At 47.3% G+C, this 26,085-nt stretch overlaps 1 protein-coding gene across 1 annotated transcript in view; it reads left to right on the forward strand.

The window, feature by feature from the left end:
- Positions 1-26,085, forward strand: part of klhl14 (kelch-like family member 14) — a 219,804-nt gene that overhangs the window by 152,691 nt on the left and 41,028 nt on the right. The window contains exon 5 of the mRNA XM_041190512.1: positions 17,644-17,834. Within this exon, the coding sequence (XP_041046446.1) occupies positions 17,644-17,834 (191 nt within the window). The remainder of the gene's footprint in view (positions 1-17,643; positions 17,835-26,085) is intronic.

A 26,085-nucleotide genomic window follows, 5' to 3' on the forward strand; every position in this document is an offset into this window, starting at 1 on the left:
CGACGACTGGGGAGATGCCAGCTGTGGAACTGGCAGATCCCTCCCAGTTGGGGCCAGCACAGGCTCCACAGGCCAGAGAATGACTGCCAAAGTCATCGAGGCCAACAGGACAGCAGAGTCAGCAGGCTGACTCAGATGCTACTCCCAGTGATGGGGCAGCACCAAGATGTGGCACCCGAAAACATAAACAAAAGGCACCTTAGTCACACCATGGGTTTATAACTGGTGCTCTTGTGTTGGACCGAGATGAGGTCTTTATGACTTGCTTTGAATTGGAACACCATTGTCATTTTTTTGGCTTAAGTTTCTTTGCTGGTGATATTAAATTCAGACATGTGACAATGGCTGAGGGTACCTCTTTTCTTCTGCATGTGTATGGTTTCCACAAATGTTAGGAGTGCTTTGTGGAACATTCAACTTTATTAACAAGGCCCTTAGTTACAGTTCCTAACCTGGCAGATTTGGCACTTAGGTATCGAGTATGCAACCTACAGCCCAGGCTTGTTCTGGCAGTCCATCTGTGGTGTGCTAGCTGAAGGTTCATTGGATTAAAGCCTCCTCGGTGTCCCTGCCTCCCTGGAGTATGCCTGGGTCAGGGTCTACCCCCTCAGCATTTCCCTGTCCATGCTCATCCTCGGACTCACTGCTGGATTCATCATGTGCAGCCGCAGCAACTGCGTCGATGTCTTTATTGTCCACTGTGTCCTCCCTTTCCAGCGCAAGATTGTGGAGAGCACAGCATGCAACCACTATCAGCAACACACGATCTGAAGGTACTAGAGTACATCCCCTGAACGGTCCAGGCATCGGAAGCGCATCTTGAGAAGACCGATGGTTCTCTCCACCACAGCCCTTGTGAGGCATGGCTCCCATTGTACTGCTGCTCAGCTTCTGTTCTTGGATGGCAGAGAGACGTCATTTGCCACCTTCTGAAGGGATGGCCCTTGTTACCTAGCAACCATCCATCAAGCTGGGCTAGAGCATTGAATAGCCCCGGCACCTGGGCGTGTCTGAGGATGTAGACATCATGGGAGCTGCCTGGGTACCTTGCACAGACTTGTAAAATCAGCATCCTGTGATCACACACTATCTGCACATTCATGGGGTGGAAGCCCTTCCTGTTGACAAAGGCATCGGGTTCACCTACTGGCACCTTGATGGCCACATGTGTGCAGTCTATTGCATCCTGGACACGGGGGAAGCCAGCAATCGCCACAAAGCCTCTGGCTCGCTGTGTCTGGCTTGCCTAGTCCCAACGGAAGTGGATGAAGGTCAATACATGCCTGGACAGAGCATCTGTAACGTGCTTGACACAAGTGTGGACAGCTGATTGAGAGACACTGCAAAGATCACCCACCGACCCCTGGAAGGAGCCAGAGGCATAGACGTTGAGGGCAGCTGTGACCTTTAGAGCTACTGGCATGGGGTGTCCACCCACACAGTTAGCGGAGATCGCAGGCCCAATTATCTGACAGATATAGTTGACTGTCTCCCTTGAGAGACGGAACCTCCTTTGGCACTGCACTTCAGTCATATTGAGGTAGCTGCTTCATCACCTGTATACCTTGGCAGTAGGATAGTGCCATCTTCTGCAGCCCCTTCCGCCTTGGTCTACCTCTTGGCCCTGCGCCCCTTGTGCCTGTGCCTGTCCTCCCAAAGGCGGCTCCCCTGGAGGCTGAATGTGCACTCTTGGCCTCCTCTCCCTTCTAGCCCTCCCTTCCTCCTCAGAGGAGGTGCCTCCAGTGGAGAGTTCAGCTCCCACTCCAGGGCTTTGGGAAAGTTTCCTGAAACCTGCAGGCCCAAAAAAAGATTCCTCACTGCAGAGTGCTGACCTGAGGGTTAAGTGTCCAGACAAAGCAGCTGGTATACGTTTTGAAGTAGTGCAGATCACACAGGCAAGTTTCAATAACTTTGAAAAATCAATACTTGAGAGAGCGCACTCACGGCCTCAACGAGCCCTCTTATCCCGCCCCTGGATGTGGTTTATTCAAATGTGTCCTAACCGCCTACCCGTTGCGCCCGTGCACTGACCCAAAGATTGCACAGGTGCCGAAAAATCGGTGTCGATTGGTGAGTCAACGGCCTGAAGTGGCTCGTTATTTAATGGCGGGCGCACAGCGGATATCATTGCATGGCCACCAAATGAAATATCGCGGTGGCGCATGGTGATGTCGGTATGCTTGCCCGGCGTCACCATGCGTCATTTTACATGCGGACGTGCAGGGCCCACCCTCGCAAGCCAATGGGAAAATTCTGCCCATGGTAATTTAACTGTGGCCTAACTAGTGTTTTGTGTGAATGTATTTACTCCTTTAATCTTGTACTCTATACTCCTATTTATAAGACCCAAAATGTCTAGACCTTTATTCATTATTTTATTTACCCGAATTTACCTTTCAAGAAATACTTTTGAATTCCTAGTTTTCTCTGTCCATCCACACCCTTTGTTGTTCTGTTCAGTATATCACTGCATTCTTTCTTCTTTCTCTCTGAATATAATACCTCACATTATCCACCTTAAATTGCATCTGTCATCTGTCTGCCCATTCCACGAACCTGTCTGTCTTCCTGATTTTTTACAATCCTCACCATTGTTTGCCAAATCTCCTATTTTTTTATTATCAGCAAATTTCAACTTTATGCTCCCTGTACCCAAGTTCAAATCATCAATATATATCTGTAACATATGCCAAGAACAAAAATGGATCCAAAACTAATTTTTGGCATACACATACTTTGAACCTTTCTCTGGTCCCAGCAACATCCATTTACCTTTCTCAATTTTCCTATCCATTGTTAGGTTTCTATCACTATTACTATGTTTTGTCTTGTGTGCTCATATTTACCCAACAAGCATCCTGTGAGACCCCTTTTCTTACATCCATGAACAATATGGCTAGAAATCGTCTTGGTTTTGGACAATTGGTGTGGAGGGGGCGGGGGTGTGGGGGAGTGGTGTCAGGTTTTGCGCCTATTGAAATCAAGGTGGGTGGGGCATAATCCTCATCTCACCTCTTTTGTCTGATAGTAGAATTGAGCTGCATGTGTCTGTTGCTGCACCCTTGATGCTCCTTTGCTCTCCAAGCTGCCTTTGGCCTCTTTGCACAGCAGGGGGCCCTGGCAGCGTAGTTTGCCAATCACATTGTACAGCCAGCCTGCTCTTGTAAAAACAGACTGTATTTTCAAGGGAAGCCACAAAAAATATTGCTGTAAAGTGAACACCAGGGCAGACAGAGGCCCAAGAGTGAGAGGCACAGATGCGGTGCTGGAGGCATTGGTGGGGCAGGTGGCCATGAAGAGAGACTCTATAGTCCTGCAGGGGGCCAGGAGGCCCTCAGGGACTACCCTTGGAAGGGGATGGAAGCAGATGGCCAATAAAGTCAACTCCAGGAGTCTGGACCCAAGGACCTGGCAGCAGTGCCACAAAAAGTCATATGCACGTGGGAGGTCAAGCTCAATGAATGCATCTTCACATGATATTTCCTATCCACCACATCACCAACCTTTCATGCTGCTTATTGCACCATACTCCCATCACTCATCCAGCAGCACTCCCTGATATTCAGTATTCACTTTTTTCTTGTTTTTGGGGGGTGAGCAAGGCCACCTGTTATTGTCCATCCCTAATTGCCCTTGAGAAGATGGTGGTGAGCCACCTCCTGAACCGCTGCAATCCAGGAGGCGTAGGTACACCCACATTGTTGTTAGGAAGGGAGTTCCAGGATTTTGACCCAACAACAGTGAACCCTTATCCTTCTTGGTGGTAGAGTTCGTGGGTTTCAAAAGTGCTGTCAAGGGCGGCTTGGCAAGTTGCTACTGTGCATCATGTAGATGGTGGAGGGAGTGAATGTTTAAAGTGGTGGATAGGGTGCCAATCAAGCAGGCTGTGTTTTCTTGGGTGTGGATGAGCTTCTCGAGTGTTGTTGGAGCTGTATTCATCAAGGCAAGTGGAGAGTATTCCGTCGCACACCTGACTGGTGCCTTATAGATGGTGGACAGGCTTTGAGGAAATCAGGACTTGAGTACTCTCAGCCTCTGTGCTGCTTTTGTAGCTATAGTATTTATGTGGCCTTTTCCAGTTGTTTCTAGACAATGGTAATCCTCTGGATGTTGATATTGGGGGATTCAGCAATGGTAATGCCATTGAATGTCATGGGGAGATGGTTAGATTCTTTTTCTTGTTGGAAATGGTCATTTCCTTGTGAATGTTACTTGTCACTTATTAGCCCAAGCCTGAATGTTGTCCAGGTATTGCTGCATATGGGCACTGGCTGCGAGTACTTGAGGAGCTGTGAATGGTACTGAACACTCTACAATCATTAGCAAGCATCCCCACTTCTGACCTTATGTTAGATTGAGGGAAGGTCATTGATGAAGCAGCTAAAGCTGCTTGGGCCTGGGGCACTACCCTGAGGAACTCCTGTAATGATGTCCAAGGACTCAGATGATTGATCTCTAGCAACTACAACCATTTTTGTGTTAGGTTTGACTTCAGCCAAAGGAGAGTTTTCCCATACATTATTGCTGAGTAAATGCCACTTGACAGCACTGTCGATGACACCTTCCATCACTTTGCTGATGATTGATGAGGCGGTAATAGGCTGGATTGGATTTCCCCTGCTTTTTGTGGACAGGGCACACCTAGGCAATATTCCACATAGCCAGATGGATATCAGTATTGTAGGTATTATTCAACAGCTTGGCTAAGGGATCAACTAGTTCTGAAACACAGGTCTTCAGTACCATAGCTGGGATGTTGTCAGAGTCCATAGCCTTTTCTGTATCCAGTGCCTTCAGCCTAACATCCAAAAGCTCCACCTCACCCTTACACACCTACCAATGCTGCCAGCTTCACGTCCATCTCTTGCTGCCTCCACACTGCTCCCGCTATTCAGCCATGGCAGACACATCACCAAAACACAGTGCTACACAATCCCTGACATTCTTCCCTTTTTCGTGCAGGGCAAGGTGGCACACAACAGAATGATGCAGAGTAGAACTGGCTGGGGACAAGGATACCTGCATCGCCTGAGTACCAGAGAGGAGATGATTCTGCACATCATAGGGCCAACTACAACTGGGCCCGAGGCATCTAATGTCACTGAGAACATTGAGGATGACAGCCTGTTCCTGTCTTATGCCTCTTCTCAATTCTCAGCTCCCTCTCATCCTGTTAGCTGGCAAGCTGCCAGTGATGTGATCATGGACTTTTGCTCTGCACCCGATCACACTTCCCTCACACCTGCCTACCCCTATGAGTTCCTGCTTTCAAACACCCAAGAATGGCCACTTGCCCAGCATTGGGTGAGGATAAAGAGCAGCAGTGTAGCACTAATGAAAAGGTCCCATCACTTGACCTGACACTCATGACTGCAGCTCAGATACTGGCGCTGCACTGGTCATATCTTCGAGGTTATTATAGATTTGAGATCAGCATGTGGTGAATCATCCAGGCATGAGTGGGCTTCAGCCAGGGTGGGAGTAGAGGATGGTCTGTGTGCCAGCTCTCCAAAGGGCAAAATGGCAGATGAGCACTGCTGCAGAGGGCTCAGATGGGGACCTTGACGAGGAAAATGGAGAACGCTGATGGGCATGCACGCTGAGATGCTGAGTGCATTGTTTGGCCTTCCAATAGCCACCTATCACTGTGAAGGAAAATGAAGGAATTCAGCTTCATCTCCCTGTCATCTTGTAAACCCAGAGGCACTGCCAGTGCTGCCCCCACCACCCCTTCTCTGACCCCCCTACTTGTTACGGCCTTTGTGTGGACAAGTCACCTACTCCTTTGTCCCACTGACCCCACCCTCCCTCTGTGGCAATTCCCGAAACTCACGATAACAGCTCCAAATACAATCCAGAGTACTTCCAGACACTATGCAATTGAAAAAGTGTAAATTAATTATTTTAGCTCCAATTAGGGTGCCTGACCCTTTAAATAACGCTAGTGCAGAGCAACTTGCATCTTCATGTCTATATTTGCTGGCACATTCATTGCTCAAATTTTGGATCCTAGCATCACATCAGTTGGTTGGGTTGTGTGACATCAGTGTAGTGCTAAAGTCTTCTGGCACTCATGGGATGCACCTGCATGCACCCTTACCTCAGAGAATGGCACATGGGGCTGCACAGGAAGCAGCTGGAGGTGCAGGACACATGTGAAAAGTGGTGCAAGGCCATCAGTGCTATGCAAACCAAATTTGCACCTATGTTTACTTAATTCCCTGTATTTAAACAATCAGCTACTTCAAAAACTGTTCAATTTTTCAAATGTTACTTGATTTTATAAATAAATGGTAGCTGTCCTTGATTAAAATATGCTTTTCTGAATCCTCACTTACATTATCTGAAATTATGGAGCAGAATCTTGTGGAAGTAACAGGGTCTTGGCCATCAGCTGGGGAGCTGGCGAAAGCCTGCATCGCCTCTTTTTGGAAAGGCCCACTGCATCTTGTTCCACTAAGGCCAGGTGCTTGAGAGGCCAGTGACAGGCCTTCCCTGGATCAAGCACCTGGATGGGGCTGGAGGAGGGAGCAGGTAGAATCCTGACCCCCCAGAGAGCTGCTGATCATTCAGAGGCAGGCAGCTCTATTGAATGCCAGTGCCACCGGGGGGACCAGTGGCTATTGCTGGTACCACACCTGCCCAAGGCCCAGGGTGGTCACTGGATCCCGGTCAAGAGGTGAATGATGGCGGTTGGGAGGGACACGGGGTGGGGGTCACGGGGAAGGGTGGTCAGCAGTAAGACAGGGGGTTGGCTCTCAGTGAGGCCCTCCCTTTCCGGTGCTGGGTCCTGATCGACCAGACACTGAGTGCCTTTGAATGAGGGACACCCTGGGAGTCCACAAGCAACCCTGCATGGGTTCATTTGTCATGCTCCCCACATACTGCTCTTCTGTTAATACCAGTGGCAGCAGGATAAGGCTCTTAAGTGGATAGTAATTGCCCACTTAAATAGGCTCAATTGGGCTGTTAAATGGCAAGTAACATTCATGTTGCACAAGTGCCAGGCAATGACCATCTCCAACAAGAGAGAATCTAACCATCACCCCTTGACATTCAGTGGCATTATCAATACTGAATCTCCCACTATCAACATCCTGGGGGTTACCATTGACCAGAAACTGAACTGGATTAGCCATATAAATACTGTGGGTACAAGAGTAGGTCAGAGGCTAGGAATCCTGCGACGAGTAACTCACCTCCTGACTCCCCAAAGCCTGTCCACCATCTACAAGGCACAAGTCAGGAGTGTGATGGAATATTTGCCTGGATGAGTGCAGCTCCAACAACACTCAAGAAGCTTGGTACCGTCCAGGACAAAACAGCCCACTTGATTGGCACCACATCCACAAACATTCACTCCCTCCACCATCGACGCACAGTGGCAGCAGTGTGTACCATCTACAAGATGTACTGCAGGAACTCACCAAGCCTCCTTAGACAGCATCTACCACTACCATCTAAAAGGACGAGGGTAGCAAACACATGGGAACACCACCACCTGCAAGTTCCCTCCAAGTCACTCACCATCCTGACTTGAAAATGTCAAAATGTCAAAATCCTAGAACTCCCTCCCTAACAGCACTGTGGGTGTACCTACACCACATGGACTGCAGCGGTTCAAGAAGGCAGCTCACTACCACCTTCTCAAGAGCAAATAAGGATGGGCAATAAATGCTGACCTAGTCAGCGACGTGCACATCCCATGAATGAATATTTTTTTAAAACTGGCCGCAGGCCATATGGGTCATCCACATGCCTTCCCACCAGGCCATTAATTGGGGGAAGGCGGGAAGGTGGCAGGGTCCACACCGGCCACCTTCCCACCTAACTAAATGCCCCCCATCACCAAACTCGCCACAGGGGAAGGCACAAGATGGTACAAGATTCTGCCCATGGATTCCAGGATTTTTCCAATTAAACTAGCTGTTCTATGGTCACTAGATTCACCCTTCCTTCCCTTTTTAAGCAGTAAGATATTGGCCTCCTTGTCAGCTAATGCAGAGATCTTCTAGTCATCTAACAGAAAAGATTCAGGTATTGCACTCCTTATGCTATAACACAGACAGAAGCCTTTCTGGTGGCCTTGTTGATAGAATCCAGATTATTGTTCTCTTCATAATCTGAGGAACAGAACTCAGGTTATTATGCTCTGGCATTGTGATAGTAAAACAATGCAGTTAGTGCACAAGTTTAATTTAATCAGAATCAGAATGAGTGCCTCTGACTGACTGAGGAAAGGTCAATGGATTGGAAGATATTGGATCACACAGTTAAGAGTTATCAACTAAAGCCAAGAGCAGCATCACCTTCAAATATTTTAAAACGTTCTAAGTAGAGTTATTTAAACAATAAAAGACTTGACATGCTGCAAATTTGAAGGTGTGTTTGTACAAAGCAGGCAAGTGGAACTGAGACTGGTTAAAGGCTTTGACTCACTGATTTCATTCTCCAATCCATTGACCTTTCCTCAGTTCTCAGATATATTGTAAACAAATGCAAAAAGAGTCTCATGTTTGTTAAAAATGTTGCAACAAAATACAGTGACCATTGAATGCCAGAATTTCAGCAATAAGTTACACTAGCAAACTCTCTCCAGCATCTGGTGGAAAGATTGGAAGTAAAACCCCTTGAAATTTAGTTGTTGAATTTAAAGCAAAATCCAAAAACTAACATCTGGAAACAGCTAACACATCAGCTGGACAGTACTTCAGTAGTTCAAGCAGTCCTGGAGAATGCAATCACAATTTCACGGATTTGCAGAGAAAGGTATTCACTTACCACAGTAGCTGGTGAATTACATATTTATGTTTATATCACAAATCTATTTTTAAGCTACAATATCTTATAATGTGCAAACTTGTGCTTTTAAACAACACAAGAAAACTCAGCTACCATACCAGATCTTATATTTTGAGCCAATTAAATTTTCAGCATATTTCCATGTTTGAAAAATATTGGTATTTTTTAATGATGCCTGCCTTTATTTCTAAAAGAATGCCAGTGTGATGTGGCATCAGTTGTGACAATGTCTGTCTTGTCGAACTGGTTTTTCTTCTCCTCCATCTGTTACAGAGCAGGAAATTAGCACTGAAAGACAAAGTTGCTTCGACTAACAGGCTGGCAGACTCAGGCTTTAAGCAAATGTCAATCTTGGATACAAAACCGGAATTATTCATTCTGGGTTTGGGCATTGCTGGCAAAGCCAGTATTTATTGCCTATCCCTAATTGCCCTTGAGCAGATGGTGATGAGCCACCTTCTTGAATTGCTGCAGTCTGTGTGGTGAATATACTCTCACAGTGCTGTTAGGAAGAGAATTCCAGAATTTTGATCCAGTTAAGGAATGGTGATATATTTCTAATTCAGGTTGGTGTGTGGTTTGGAAGGGAACTTTAAGGTGGTGGTGTTCCCATATGCCGACTGCCCTTTTCTTTCAAGACGTTAGAGGTTGCATGCTCAAAAGGTGTTGTCAAGAAGTCTCAGTGAGTTATTTAAGCATATCTGTGGATGGTACTGCAGTCACTTTAAGCCAGTGATGGAGGGGTTGAATGTTTAAATCATGCAGGGTGTGCCAGACAGGCTGCTTTTCCTGGATAGCATTGACCTTTTCTGAGAGTTGCTGGAGTTGCACTCAAATAGGTGTGTGGAGAGAATTCCATCAAACCAGCACACTCCTGAATGATGCCTTGTAGGCGGCGGAAAGGTGATCTCTGCTCTGGTAGCCACGGTATTTTTGTGATTGGTACAGTTAAGTTTCTGGTCAATGGTAAATCTAGAATGTTATTGGTGAGGGATTCAGCAATGGTAATGCTGCTGAATGCCAAGGGGAAATGGTTAGATTCTCTCTTGTTGGAGATGGTCATTGCCTGACACTTGTGTTAATTGAGTTACTTGCCAATTATCATCCTAGCCTAAACTTCATGCTCATTGGTTGTGCATGAACAAAGGGTCTGGAAGTGGCTGCAGTGTCTGCTTCCACCCATGAACGTCAAAATGACATGATTTCATGCTGGCTGGCCAATTAAGGGCCATCCAGCACGAAACATGGCCGGACATTGGTACAGCACTGCTGGCGGGGTTGGGACCGTGGTGGGTTTTGGGTGGAATGGTGATCCAGAGGGCAGTATAAAATGAGCCCAATCAGTTCCCTGCAGGCCATAAGTTGGGAAGGAGCCTAATAGAGCTGTCGACAAGAGACTGGAAAATTTGGCATAAGTTATGGCCTCAGCACCTAGTGGACACGGTAGAGGAAGTCAATGCTGGTAGGCACTCTGCCGCATGATTCTCAGATGACTATCTGCACGTTCTACTGGAGGCAGTGAGTACCCGGCATGAAATACTCATGCCGTGGGATGGCACGTGGAAGCTATTCCACCAGACGAATTAGGTCTGGATGGAGGTGGCTGCCCAGGTGATCAGGCATGATGTAGTGCGCCACATATGGATCCAGTGCTGTGCTTCGCAAGGGTGAGTACCAACTTGGCATGGAAGCGAGTCTTTGACGGTGGCCGTAAGTTGCGGGTGCTCAGGGGTGTGAGATGCATGGTGCCAAGTGGCATATATCTCTGTGCCTGCCAAAAATGGTAGATGTTGCCACTCACCTCATGTGTATAGAAGGGTGAGGGGTCCCAATCTGATGGACACCTCAAGCTGGCTTTCTGGGGGTGGGGAGTGTTTGGTCACAAAGCTGGAATGGTGCTGTAGATAGAGGATGCACTAATGAATACGCTTGTTTACATTAAGGAGAAGAGAAGCCACAACCCGCTGGAGTGCACGTGAATAGGTGGTGGGGTGTCCAACATCCTGATCCTGTTCAGGTTCAAGATGGACAAAGAATGTAAGCGAGATGCAAGGCCCACAGGTCTCGGAGAGGCAGGGGTCTTGGAAGATGGTAAAAGTGCAATGAGCAGATGAGAAACTGGGGGAGGGTGCAAGAAAGGCAGGGTCATGGCATCTCCAATGAGAAGTTCAAGTCCAGAGTACCCATCGTTTGGCCACTCATGGTACCTCAACGAGGCACGTGTCTATGTTGGCAAGTAACTGCCGTACTTGCACATACACTTAGTGATGATGTTCTTAACTGACTTATTCTGTTTCTCCCTCAGAAGCACCATCCTCACAATGTGTGGCTGACCCTGAGGAAACCCCCTTGACACCCAAGAAGGAACTGCCAAGCGATATATCCGCGTCACATCTGCTCTCTGCACCAAGTACCAGCACAGATACAGGCACGTTGTGGGCTATAGCATATTGGCTCCATTTGAAGAGCGCAGTGATGAAGACACATCACGTTCACGGGGAGCTGGCAGAAATGGAGAGTGCCCATTGTGCTGGCAGTCAGAGAACTGCTGGAGGCCAGGACCACTCTGAGTCTGAGGCAGATGACGAGCCACTGCAGTCGTCCATCAGGCGACAGATGCTGGATGTCCAGCAGGATGTGCGACAAGATCTGGTAGAGATCCCTGAGGGTCTGCGTGCCATGGTATCTGTCATGGTCCGTGCAGAGCATGAGTATTGCATTGACCCTGAAGCACCAATTGCACAGCCTACTCTAATGAGAGATTGGCAACTCTCATTGAGAGGCAGCTCCAGGAACAGAATCAGGTGTTCCATGGGTTGCGCTCGCACCTGCAGGCCCTCACATCAGCTGTGACCCCAGTGTGAGAGATGGATGAGGCACCAAGTCTCTCTGCTGGGTGTCTGTCTGTCAGTGGTGAGTGGGAAGGTCCAGGCATACCTCATGCTGGTGGACAGGCTACCTGTTGTCTCTGGGGGCTCCTCTCACAGAACTCCAGATGCAGGCGGCAGCTCCTCTGCCCCTCTGCCAGTGACCATGCCATCTTCGGAGGCCACAACGATTGATGAGTGCCCTACCATGTCGCTGTTGCACCCTCCCAGATGGAGGCTGCTTTGGCCCCATCAGTCAGACGACTAACTGCCAAGGCCGACATGACAGCAGAGTCAGCAATCTACCTCCAATGATGTTGTCAGCGAGAGGAGGCACCAAGACGCCGCACTCACAAGTGTAAGTTTAAGGCATCGTGAGCACAGGATGGGGTTATCACAGGTGACATCCTTTCATTTCATTGATGTTATGTATTGTTTTTGTGTGACTTTGTTTTGTTCCTTGTTTGTAGCTCTGGTAAAGATATAAAGCAAGATTTTGTTTCGGTGCCATGAGTGTCCCTCATGTTTTCCATTGGTGCAGACCTCATCAGTGCCTTATAAAAGAGGGCAAGGGCAAGGGCAGGAAACCTTAATACAGAGGTTGTGAGGCAACGTTGGGGTCATGTCATTGCCATCTCAAAAATGTGTGTGACGGAGGCAGTGCCCTTGTACTGAGGTGGAATCCAAGCCCTGGCAGCCTCACTGAAGGTGAGTTGAATCAAGGCCTCCCTGGTGTCCCTGCCTCCCTGAAGGTTTCTTAAATCTGCATCCACGCCCTGATCCTGTGCCTGCCCAAGCTCCTCAACAGATCCATAAGCAGAGTCATCCTCTGAGGCATGTGGAGCTACCTTGCTATCCTCATCCTCGAGTGGGTCCCCCCTTGCCAGTGCCAGGTTGTGTAGAGCACAGCAACTCACGAAGATAAGTAACATGCGCTGTGGAAAACATTGCAGAAACCCTTGGAATGGTCAGGCAGCAGACCCTCATCTTCAGCAGCCCTATTGTCCTTTCAACCACCAGCCTGGTGGAGCATGACTCCTATTGTATCTCTCTTCTGCCTCTGTCCTAGGTTGCTGGAGCGGTGTCACGAGCCACCTTTTCAACAGATACCCTTTGTCACCCAGCAGCCAAACATCCAGCTGAACTGGAGCCGTGAACAGCCTTGGCACCTGGGAGTGTAACAGGATGTAAACATCATGGGGGCTACCAGGGTATGTTGCACAGACTTGCAGAATCTAGGTCTTGTGGTCGCACTCTATCTGCACGTTCATGGAGTGACAATCCTTCCTATTGACAAAAGCACCTGGCTGACCCGCTGATGCCTTGATGGCCACATAAGTGTAGTCTATGGCCCCCTAGAATTTGGGAGAACCCAACAATCGCTGAAAAGCCGCTGGCTCGCTCAGACTGGCTAGCTTGGTCTGTCTGATAATGAGGACCCGTTTGAACAGAGCATCCATTACGAGCTTGACGCGGGTATGGACAGCTGCTTGGGACACTTCACACAGGTCCCCCGCTGACCCCTGGAAAGATCCAGATTCATAAAAATTGAGAGCTGCTGTGACCTTCAGAACCACTGGCATTGGATGCCCACCCACACAGTTGGAGGTAATCTCTGGCGCAATCACATGGCATAATGATGTCACAGTGTCCCTAGAAAGGTGAAGCCTCTTGCAGCACTGGACTTCGGACATGTTGAGGTAGCTGGATCGCTGTCTGTACACTCTGGCAGCAGAATAGTGGTGTCTTCCCTGGTCTCATCTGCTTTGCTGTCCTTGCTGGGCCTGCACCTCTTATGCCAGCGCCTCTCCTCCCACAGGTCTTTCCCTGTGACACTGCCTGCGGACACCTGGCCTCCTGTCCCTTCTGCCCCTCTCTTCCTCCTCAGGGGAGGTGCCCCCAGTGGAGTGCGCAATCTCCATCTGCTGAAATGCAAATGGCACTGCCCTGTGCACTGAAGGCTGCACTCAGCAGAAATCCTGGGGCTATGATTGGTCTCCAACGACCACAACTACCTTCCTTTCTGTTAGGTATGACTCCAGCCAACAGAGAGCTTTCTCCCTGATTCCCATTGACTTCACTTTTACTAAGGATCTTTGATGTCACACTGGGTAAAATGCTGGCTTGATGTCAAGGCCGGTCACTCTCACCTCACAATTCAGCTCTTTTGTCCTTGTCTGGACCAAAGCTGTCACAAGATCCAAAGCCCTGTGGTCCTGACAGAACCCAAACTGATCACCAGTTATTGGTGAGTAAGTGAGTCGGTGACACCTTCCATCACTTTGCTGACCAAAGGCAGGTTGATCAGGTGGTAATTGGTCAGATTGGGTTCATCCTGTTTTTGTGGGCAGGACATAGCAAGAGCAACTTTCTTATTTTGAGACAAAAACAGAAAATGTTGGAAAAACTCAGTAGGTCTAACAGCATCTGTGGAGGGTAAAAAAGAGTTAACGTTTTGACTCTTCTTCAAAGCTCTTTGCTTTTTGAGGAAAGATAATGAGAAGAATTATAAGTAGAATTGCTCCTGGTAAGTAGGCAAGTGTAAGGACCAGCATAATAATCAGTAAATCATCTATTCTGGATTAAAGGCTTAAGAAGGAAGCTAACTTGTTTTGTAACTAGTAAATTCCTTGCGTTTTTCTGAATGTCAATTCATATATTTTAGCTACTTGCTTATACATGCTAAATCCATGTTCCAGAATCACAGAGTCACAGAATTGTTACAGCATAGAAGGAGGCTATTCAGCTCATTGTGCCTGTCCTGGCTCTCTGAAGGAGCACTTTACCCAGTGCCACACCCTCACCTTTTCCCCTTGGCTCTGCATATTCTTCCTTTTCAGATAACATTCAGGCTGGGGGTCAAAATTTTACATGCTGGTTTTGGGTGCATGTCAAACCCAGAAGAATGTTACATCGTACGTGATGACGTTGGGCGTGTGTCCTCATGTCACCATGCACTAGCGCGATAGTACAGTAGGCAGGCGCACAAGGGAGTCGGCAGCGCACCCGTCAACAACTAATTAGCCATTTAAGGCAATTAAAAGGGCAACAGACTTGAATTTTACATTGTCCGTGTGATTTCTCGTTCAGTGCACAGGCAACACGGACGCATGGCCATCCTGTTTTTTCACTTTTCTCATCCAAGGACGGGATAAAAGGGGAAAGGAGCACTGGCTGTGTGAGTTGTTAGGAGTTTAGGTGAGAGGCTGCTGTTGCTTTATTGTTGAGATTTCAGACCTTTTCCTCTGGCTTCTTCTGAAGTTTTTGCTTTGTTAGCCTTGTTCTGAGAACTGTTTTGTTGGTTGGCGGGTGGGTGGGGTTCCTCATTCAGAGGCACACTGCCTGATTGAGGGACCTAGCATCAGGAAGGAGAGGTCCCGATTAGAACCACCCACCTGCCCTTGCTACCAACCCCCTCCCATCTTCCCCGTGATCCCCCTCCTGTCACTCACCTGTGCTTGGGTCCATCGGTGATCCTGGGCCTCGGGTGAGTGTAGTACCAACAGCAGCCACCACCTGCCTGGTTGCGCTGTATACTATTAACCAGAGGAGGAATTTTATGTCTCAGTGGGGGCAATGCTGTAAAATGCAGCAAGCCGTTCAAAAGTCGATTGACTTCGGCGGGACCGTACAATCCCGCCAGCATAAAATTCCACCCCAGATGTGCTTTGACCAAGATTCGATACAAGTTGAGTAGAATTTTCCTATTTTTTAATTTTCTTTCTAATGAACATGTCAACTTGTGTTGCTACTTTTAGTGATGTAGTGATGAGCATAGTTGTGCTCCAAGATCCCCTTGCTCCTCTACCCCACTTAGATTCTTATCTTAAAGATCTCTATTAGGTCACTCCTCTGCATTCTCTTTCCTAGAGGAAGAAGCTCCAGCCTTTCCTGAATAGTGTAGCCTGTCAGTTCGATATCATCTTTGTGAATCTGTTTGCCCCTTTTCCACTGCTTGTACATCCATTTTATAAGCAGTGACCAGAACTGTGCACTGTACAACAAGTATGGTCTAACCAAAAGTTCAATGCAAGTTTAACATGACATCTCTGCTTAAAAGACCTTTGAAAATAACCCTGAGGGCAAAAGGCATGTAAAAATTCCAAACAGGAAAGGGAGAAAATGGGAGGTGGGCAATGGATGAGGAAAAGAGCAACTGGGGACTAACTTTAACTGAGCCAAATCGGCATTAATGGCCCAGATCGTCAGGTCTCTTCAGATCATCAGGGACTGGATGTATCCAGCAAGGTGTGCTTCAGGACCCCTCAAATGTCCCAACTGACTCCGTGGGAATTGGTGGGAAGTTTGAACTTCTGATGGGTAATTCCCTTCTTCCCTGAGACCCTCCAAGAAAGTCTCCAGCTCTAGAATTAGAGTTGGAGACATTGGATGGTTCTGACATACTTACCTGAATAGTTACCCAGGAAATGTTAGACAGAAAAATCCTAGTCTAATTCCTGGGTAGCTATACAACTGACCCACCCTGCGACTCTTACCTCAACCCCCGACTTCCCCCGACTCACTTCCCCAAATCTCGGCTCCCCTGACCCAACCTGGCTATCCCCCACCACTCAACTCCCCCGACCCAACCTGGCTATCCCCCACCACTCAACTCCCCCGACCCAACCTGGCTATCCCCCACCACTCAACTCCCCTGACCCAACCTGACTATCCCCCAACACTTGAAACTTCCAACCCGACCTGATTAGCTCCCATTACCTGACTCCCATTTGACCTGACCCCCACTCAGCCTGACCTGACTAGCCCCCAACACTCAACTCCTCCCTAACTCCCTGACCCCTCCAACCCAACCTGACCAGCCTCAACCACCTGACTCCCACCCCGATGCCCCAATTCACCCCCGACCTTCCCCGACTACCCCGACCTTACGATCCTACCCAACCGTCACCTTACCCAACTGCCACCCTACCCCCTTACCTCACCCACACTACCCACTGCACACCTAAACATTCACCCATCCATTCATACACTCATTCACTAACACACAGGGACATTTAAGCTCTTACTTACCAGAATACAGCAGCTAGTGCTGTAAAAAAGGGGGCGTGGTCAGCACAGATCCTCTCCGCTGCTCCCTCTGAGGTTTCCTGCATGGAGTGAGATTTGTAGGATCCTCCATCGGAAGACTGGTCAGAAAAATTGGAGGAAGGTAAGTGGGGTTTTTTTGTCTGATCTAAGTCGGAAACAGTGGTTCCGACCCTGATCGGAAGATTTGAGCCGATGAAAGTCTTAGAGACCTCAAAATGGGGCTAGTAGACTTGCTGCCCTGTTAAAGCCATCACTGCAGTTGTTGCCATTTTTAAAGGGTCTACTGCTGGGTGACCGAAGCATCTGCCTGCATCAGGCAATAGTCACTTTTAAGTATATTAAAACATTAGAAATAGGAGCAGGAGTAGGCCCCTTGAGCTGCTGCACCATTTAATGAAAGATAATACAATCATGGCTGATCCTCAACCTAAACTCCATTTTGCAGCCCAAGTCCCATATCCATTGATAAAAGTGTAAGAAATTTGCAAACTATGCAAATTTGGCTCCCGTGACATGTACCGGGCCCTGATTGCCTCTCCAACCAGTGTTACTGGCCATACAATAGAAGAGGTCCCAAAAGGTAAGTTCCAAATAATTTTTGTGTGTCAGAATGAATAGGAATGCTGCTCTGCACCCTACAAAAATAATATTAGCCACTGTTGTGGTGTGTTCCCACCTGATGATGCCTGAATCCAGGATCAGGAAGTTCATCACTTGAGTGAAACTGAGGTCTTCAATTGCTACAGGTCGTTTCGCTGTCAGAACTGGCATCTAACTGGCACATCTGCCAGTCTTCTAAATTCACATTGCCAGTGGTAACTTTAACAGGCAGCAGCATATGGATTTATGACAATTTACACTCAAAATCAGAAAATAATGTCTTTCTGATAGGTGTCTTATAATCTGACTTTTAATTTTATTGTAGGCGAGCAAGTTTCTATGCCTGCTTTCTGGATAAACATTTGTACGCGATTGGTGGAAGGAACGAAACTGGTTATTTGTCAAGTGTTGAATGTTACAATCTGGAAGCCAATGAATGGTGCTACTTGTCCTCTCTGCCTCAACCCCTGGCAGCTCACGCTGGTGCAGTGCACAATGGAAAGATTTACATATCAGGTACCTTTATGCCATTTCAAGCATAAAATTTAGTAGATTAATTATTTTCCTACTGATTGAAGTCTAAATGAAGAAATAGTGTTAAGATGATCATTTTCCTATTTTATTGTTCCAATTCTTGTGTCTCAGTAAAGTTGCTGTAACCTAAATAAACTATGAACAAAGTTGGAATTTTACTGCACTGTCAATCCCTTAGATTTTATTTTTAAGTTCTTTTATCTTTTAGCCTTTCATCCCATTCTATAAACTATACTTTCTTGTAGCTAAAAGGACAGGTAAAGGAAATAAAAACAAAAAAACTGGAAATAGTCAGCAGGCCAGGCAGCATCTGTGGAGAGAAAACCTTTCTTCAAGTTGAAATGTTAACTCCGTTTCTCTCTCCACAAATGCTGCCTGGCCTGCTGAGCATTTCCAGCATTTTCTGTTTTTACTTTGGATTTCCATCATCCACAGTGTTCTGCTTTTTGATCAGGCTGGGTATCAACCTGGAATGGCACTGCCAATTCCAATCTGCAATCAGCCACAAGAAGGGGTGGGAAAGCTAATAAGGGGAGCCTTTCATTAGCACTTTGTGAAAGTGCACCTAGGCTTTGCATGGACCTGTCTCTGATATCATGGCTGAAATGTATGGAATAGCACATTTAATTATTCCTTGCTTCAACTGTGATGAATAATATGCAACAAAAACAAGCCCATACCGCGCTCATGGCAACATATTATTAGGCGCAATGACATCATGTTGCGTTCCCAACATCCCAACAATAATATGCTGGGCGAGCAGCCCAAGAAATTGGGATCCCACCCACCTTATTCAAATTGATTGAAATTGGATTGCTAATCTTGTTAAAGGTGCAATTGACTGGAATAATACATGCTGGGAGCAATAAAACATTTAGAGAGTGTGAAGAATGACAGGTGGAGATTTTGATTTTTGCACTGAATGATTCTAAGGGTGGGTTCAAAGTCAGCAGCTGGGTCCTTTGTTTGACCTCAGCACTTCAGGCTGCTATGTGTGCTGTCATCATTTGCTAATGGAAGCTGTGGTTCAAGGGTGCACCCTTGCTGTTTTAAGGCTTGAATGAGCATGCAGAAATGTGTAGTTAGTGCTACATCTGCACCTCAGTCTGTTTGGTGGTATGAACACGGGGACAGTGGTCTCCATGGGAGACACATCTTCCAGTGAGGACGAGATTGAAAAGCAGAGGGAGAAAGCCAAATCGTTAGGGGTAGGATGCACTGGTGGTGCATGAAGGTGGCAGAGCAGCACTGGAGCAAGCAGCTGATGAAGACATGATGCTACAACTACAGAAGTGCAGAAGCACTTACACTGCCAATTATGTTTTTAGGCAGAGAATGAGCTACATTCAAATGTCAGAGACACAGTGTTGGAGGAGACTCAGGCTCTCCACAGTGCCACAGGGACCTCTCTCTGTGAGATGCTGACAGGGGAAATAGCTTCCATCTGCGTTGTGGTCACCCAATGCTAATGGTCATCAAGATCACTGTGGCGCTGGATTTCTTTGCCATTGAACTCTTTCAGACAGCGTGTGGAGATTTCAGTGGCATTTCGGAGCCTGCTGCACACCACTGCTTTAAAGTCTTTACAGATGCAATATTCCAAAGGCCAGGTCAGTACATTGTGTTTTTTGCTGCACAGTTTGCAGTGATCACAGGTTTCCCCAGTGTCCAGGGAGCAATAGACCATAAAGGCTCCAGCAGGCCAGCCCTGCACATTTGTTAACAGGAAGGCTATCATTTTTTAAATGTCCAGTTGGTTGGTGACCACAATTGAAGAGTTATGCAGATCTGCCCCATGTATCCGGACAGCAGACACAACTCCTACATTCTGTGGAGCTCCCAGGTGCCAAACATATTCAATGGACCCAATGCTCTCGATGATTAGCTTCTGGATGACAAGAAAATTTGAAGAGATGGCTCATAACACCAGTAAGGGCCCCAGAACAGACGCGGAGAGGAGCTAAAATGGCACAACCAGGGCCATCGTGGAGCAGAAAATTGGGCTGCTAAAGGTGAGGTTCCACTGCCTGGATAGATCAGGAGGAGCATTGCAGTACTCGCCATCCAGAGAGTCACTGATGGTTGGTTTGTGCTGCATTCTGTATAACCATGCCATCTTGAGAGAAAGAGAAGATGCAAGATAGCGGGTATTCCTCTGATGATGAGGTTGATGAGGGAACACCCCGATGGAGAAGTGCAAGGTCCTGCACGGGACACACGAAAGGCCTTAATGAGGCAGATGTTCCAGTAGGTCAAGTATTCTTGGCCTCTGAGATGCTTTTACTGCCTTTGTCTCAAAGTCATTCCACCTACACTGCAATCCTACTGAGAAAATCTTGTCAGCGCACTCACCATCTCAATACCTTAGACATTGTTGAACCTTAGCCAATGTTCATTACTGAAACTGCATGAATGTTTTCTCCAGACATTGCATAAATCAATTAGAGATAAACGCAACCTCTGCATGAGGAATAATAAGTAGAAAGTTTATTAACAAATGACCAATGGCCCATCTAATGAAAATATGTTCAGAAAACACCCATGTGACCCAGTTTGTGACTACTGTGGATTTTTCTAAATTCTTTTCCTTGTGCTCCAGTGCAGTGCTCCCCATTTCCGCCCACCCCCGCACTTGCTGCTGCACTGGAGAGAGGCTGCTGATCTGCTTGTCCCCTTGCCCTCAATGACTTTAGTGGTCATCCTCTGTGTGGCTTAGGCCTTGAGAGCCCCCTATGTTAGAAGACTCTTGATGAGTTGCAAGACAGCCTTTTGTCATGGTGGTAATCTAGGAGGACTATGCTAATGGTGGAGGGGTGGGGGGTCAGTGCTGCCCCTATCACGAGTGCCCCAAGAGGTGCTTCCAGATGGCGGCAGTTGCTGCTCATTCTGCGACATGAGGATGTAGAGGTCCTCCCTGCCTTCCTGAGAGGTCCCAGGAGTTGACTCTGTCCAGGCTCCCATTCCCCCTGTCCAGGGTGATGGTGTGCAGGTCAGAGTGCATAGCTAAAACTGCATTGGCAATATGGTGTGTTCATCCCTCTAGGACAGTCATTAGTCTGTCCATGGGGGAAGCTTGACCCTCCAAAGAATGGGTGATTGCAGTGCACATGGCCTGTTCGTTTGCGCAGGACACACAGAAGAAAGGGCGCTCATTGGCCTTTCAGAGCCTTCATGGGGTGTGGAAGGTTACAAGATCCAACATCATTAGCAATATATGGGACATATAATGGGATAACCATTTAACCAGCAATAACATCCTCACAAGGACAGAATTTTTCAGTACGGTGGGCTGGCATGGTGGGCTGGTCCGGGATCAGCCAGGGAATGGACCGCCAACTATGACCGGCTCCCAACTGCGAATTCACGCTGGCTGGCTGTAAATTGACAGCCAGCCAGCGTGAAGCATGCGCGGAAAGGCTCAGTACTGCCAGGGTGGAGGTAAGTGAGCGCTGAAGTCACCGCGGGCGTGGGCGAACACTCACAGAAAGCTCCCCGAAGGCAGAGAGCTGCCTCAGGGAGCTGAAGATATGAATAACCTAAAATAAAGATCACAGAAACCGGAAGTGTCCAAGCTTCATAATTAGTCACCTGAAAATGTAAATAATGAAAATGCTATCCACAGAAATTTATTTCTATTTTAATTTATCATGGAAACCTCATCCCGACCTTGGATGAGGTTTCCTGAAAAATGCAAAGGCCACCTGGCCGATTCACCCGCCCACCAACTGTAACGTTGGATAGGCAACATAAATCTGTTAATTATGTCATTAGTGGGCTTAATTGTCTTAATTGTCAGCGGGTATGCTTCTGAGTTTAACACACGGCCACCAATCGAAATATCGTGTGAGTGCGCGATGACGTCATCACATGCTATTTCACGCTGGAGCGGGTCGGGCATGCATGCGTGTGTCCACTCAGCAAAAAATTCTGCCCGAGGCTTCTACCAGGAAGCATTCCAGCCTTTGAATGCATAAACCACAAATTTACAATTCACGTAACCATTTCAGGCATCATTCACCCTCCCCCTAGCCCTCTCCCCATCTCTGTCCGAAATTTTGATTAAGCCCCCTTGCAATCCCACCACCCCGAGTTCTTCCTCCAGTTTCACCTCTGCCAATGGAGCGGCTCCATTCTGTGGAGGACAACAGCAGAATCTCCTCCTCCAGGGGAGTGAGGATTACCAGTTCGAGGATGCCACCTCCAGCCCTGTTTCTCTCACAGGCATTGTGGGCCCGCTTTTCCTGAAATGAGGTGAGGCATTACAATGATGATTATTTTCAGGTAAACTAATTTCAACATGCGTCCAAGATCTGTGAGGAATGCACACTCTGCACAATGGTTGACAGCCAATGCACTGTATGCCTTCTTCAAGTCTAAGGCCAACCCCCCCTCCCCACCCCCCAAATCCCAGATCTACAATGACACTCCACAGAGGCATCAGGGCCATAAATAGTGTTATTTGTGCATAATGCCGCCTCAGACTTCTGAGGTACTCACAGGCTCGAGCCTTATCGAACCTTCCCTGTACACTGATAGACTGGGTGCAGACTTACTCATCCTTGTGGATCTCAAAAGGTCATTTAGCCTCTTCTGGTATGGCCTCCAACCTCTAGGCACCACACTAATGCTGCTGACCTATGCCTCCACCTCAGTCCAGGCAGCTCGGGTTATTGAGGGAGGTCTTCTCTTTCCATCTACTGGCATTAGAACATCAGGCCTAATGGTCACAACCTGGAAGAGGGTTCAGAGGGAGTCATCATCGAAATGAGAGGCAGTTCTGAACCTTCCACCCTCCCTCTCTCCTCTCGCCATTCTCTTGGCCATCAATGGAGGAATACGTGTTAGAATGATTCAGCTGCTCAATATTCAGATCTTAACATAATGTAGATGATCAGAATGCATGTCATGTGTGTTCCCTGCCAAAAGCACTTAATTCTAAACCTCTGCAGAATTTCAAACATTATTAAGTTTAATAATACCTACTTCAGCCAATGCTTGTCAGTCTTGCAGAATTCACAAACTTCCTTCTTGCTTTGACTGCAGTGAATCACAGGGGCACCTGATGCTATTCTGCGCCAGGTGCCCTTTTAAATTAGTGACTGTGACTTCCTTCCAGGTCACAGCCTGCAAATTCGGGCACCAGACATCCTGTTCTCCATCGCGAATTGGGCAGGAGAACCACAATATAGTGATGCCACAGGCTGGAAACCTGCCCTGCAGCCATCAATTGAATGATTGTCGTATTATATGGCGGAAGACGACGGCGGGGCCGGGAGTCAGTGAGCCACCCATTTCTGGGTGCGAGTCCTGTCCGCTAAAACACGCTACCTTATTGGGATATCAGCTCTTTATCATCTGGGGAAAATCAACTTCTGCAGTTCCTCATTATCTCTGTGGGTGAGGCACATCAGGGAGAAGATTAGCACTGAATATAAGACTCCTAATTTTCCTGGATCTATCAGTTACCTAGTTCTAAATTTGTTCCATGGCATGATTTGCACTAGAATTTGCTCTGCTTTCTTGCTCTGATTGTACTCGTTATTGCTCCTGGGAAGTGATTAGCAGATATCTCTGAGAGGCTCAAGCGCTGGAGGGTGTTTCCATCACCAGTTTCCCCTGTTAGTGATGGCTATTTAGATTCAACAGGTCATTCACTAAAAATATAGAACAGCTGATTCCCTTAAACAGGCAAATCATGGACTTGGCCCTCTGATTTTTATCCATCAAAATAGAAGGCAGGTGTGATTATAAAACTGAGGCAGTGAAAAAGCTGTACTTAGAGTTACAAGATCCAAATGGAATACATCTGAGGCTGCTGATGAAGTGAGAGAGGAAATTGCAGAGGTACTAGCCATAATCTTCCAACCCTCCTTAGATACGGAACTGGTACCAAAGGACTGGAGAATTGCAAATGTTACACCCTTGTTCAAGAAGGGCTGTAAGGATAAACCCAGCAACTGCAGACCAGTCACTTTAACCTTGGAGGGGTCACTTGAACAAGTGTGGGTTAATTAAACTTAGACAAGTGTGGATTAATTAAGGAAAGAAAGAGGGATTTACGAAAGACAAATTGAGTTTGACTAATTTGACTGAGTTTTTGAGCAGGGAATAGAGAGGGTTGACAAGGGCATTGCGGTTGATGTGGCATATATATATGGACTCCCATAAGGTGCTTGATAAAGTGCCACATAATAGGCTTGTCAGCAAAGTTAGAACCCAGGGAATAAAAGGGGTCAGGGCAGCATATATACAAAATTGGACAACTGAAGGAAGGTACATGGTGGTATCCCTCAGGTCAGTACTAGGACCACTGCTTTTTGTGATGCAAATTAATGAACTGGCCTTGGGTGTACAGGACACTAATTCAAAATTTTGCAGATGACACAAAACTTGGCAGTAGAGTGAACTCTGAGGATAGTGATAGACTTCAAGAGGACATAGGCCAGTGAACCGACTGGACACGTGGCAGATGAAATTTAACACAGAGAAGTGCGAAGTGATACACTTTGGCAGGAAGAACACAGGGGCACAATTCCAAATTTCTAAATGCTCTGGGGACCCAGGTTCGAATCCTGCCACAGCAGATGGTGGAATTTGAATTCACTAAAAATCTGGAATTAAAAGTCTAATGATGATCATGAAGCCATTGTTGATTGTTGTAAAAACCTATTTGGTTGACTAATATCCTTTAGGGAAGGGGATTTGTTGTCCTTACCTAAATTGGCCTACAAGTGACTTCAGACACACAGCAATGTGGTTGACTTTTGAGTGCCCTCTGAAATGGCCTAGCAAGCCACTCAGTTGTATCAAACTGCTACCAAGTCACAAAAAAGGAATGAAACCGAATGAACCACCTGGCATCGACCTCAGCATTGGAAACAACAACGGCAATCTCAGCCCTGTCGACCCTGCAAAGTCCTCCTTACTAACATCTGGGAGCTAGTGTCAAAATTGGGAGAACTGTTTCACAGACTAGTCAAGCAACAGCCTGACATAGTCATCCTCACGGAATCATACCTTACAGATAATGTCCCAGACACCACCATCACCATCCCTGGGTATGCCCTGTCCCATCAGCAGGACAGGCCCAGCAGAGGTGGTGGCACAGTGGTATACTGTCGGGAGGGAGTTTCCCTAGGAGTCCTCAACATCAGCTCCGTACACCCAGGTCAAACATGGGCAAGGAAACCTCCTGCTGATTACCACGTACCGCCCTCCCTCAGCTGATGAATCAGTGCACCTCCATGTTGAACATCACTTAGAGGAATCCCTGAGGGTGGCAAGGGCGCAAAATATACTCTGGGACTTCAGTGTCCATTACCAAGAGTGGCTCGGTAGCACCACTACTGATCGAGCTAGCCTAGTCCTAAAGGACATAGCTGCTAGACTGGGTCTGCGGTAGGTGGTGAGGGTACCAACAAGAGGGAAAAACATACTTGACCTCATCCTCACCAACCTGCCTGTCACAGATGCATCGGTCCTTGACAGTATCAGTAGGAGTGACCACCGCACAGTCATTGTGGAGACGAAGTCCTGCCTTCAACTTCTATCGTGTTGTGCGGTACTACCATCATGCTAAATAGGATAGATTTCGAACATAGGAACATAAGAAATAGGAACAGGAGTAGACCATTCAGCTCCTCGAGCCTGCTCCACCATTCAACCAGATCATGGCTGATCTTCTGGTGTTTCGATTTTCACATTCCCTTCTAACCCCGATAACCTTTGTTTCCCTTGCCTAACAAGAATCTATCTACCTTTGCCTTAAAAATATTCAATGACCCCGCCTCCACCACCTGAGGCAGAGAATTCCAAAGTCGCACAGCCCTCTGAGAGAAAATTTTTTCATCTCTATCCTAAAAGGACGACCTCTAATTTTAAAACAGTGCCCCTGACTCACCCACAAGAGGAAACATCCTTTCCATGTCTACCTTGTCAAGGCCATTCAGGATGTTGTATACTTCAATCAAATCACCCCTCACTCTTCTAAACTCCAGTGGAAACAAGCCCAGTCTGTCCAACCTTTCCTCATAAGACAACCTGTTCATTCCAGGTATCAATCTGTTAAACATCCTTTGAATCGCCTCCAGTGCATTTACATCCTTCCTTAAATAAGGAGACCAAAACTGCACACAGTATTCGAGGTGCAATCTCACCAAATGTCCTGTACAACTGAAGCATAACATCCTTACTTTTATGTTCAATCCCTCTTGCGATAAAGGATAGCATTCCA

The sequence above is a fragment of the Carcharodon carcharias genome, chromosome 6, assembly GCF_017639515.1.
Source record: "Carcharodon carcharias isolate sCarCar2 chromosome 6, sCarCar2.pri, whole genome shotgun sequence".
NCBI lineage: Eukaryota > Metazoa > Chordata > Chondrichthyes > Lamniformes > Lamnidae > Carcharodon > Carcharodon carcharias.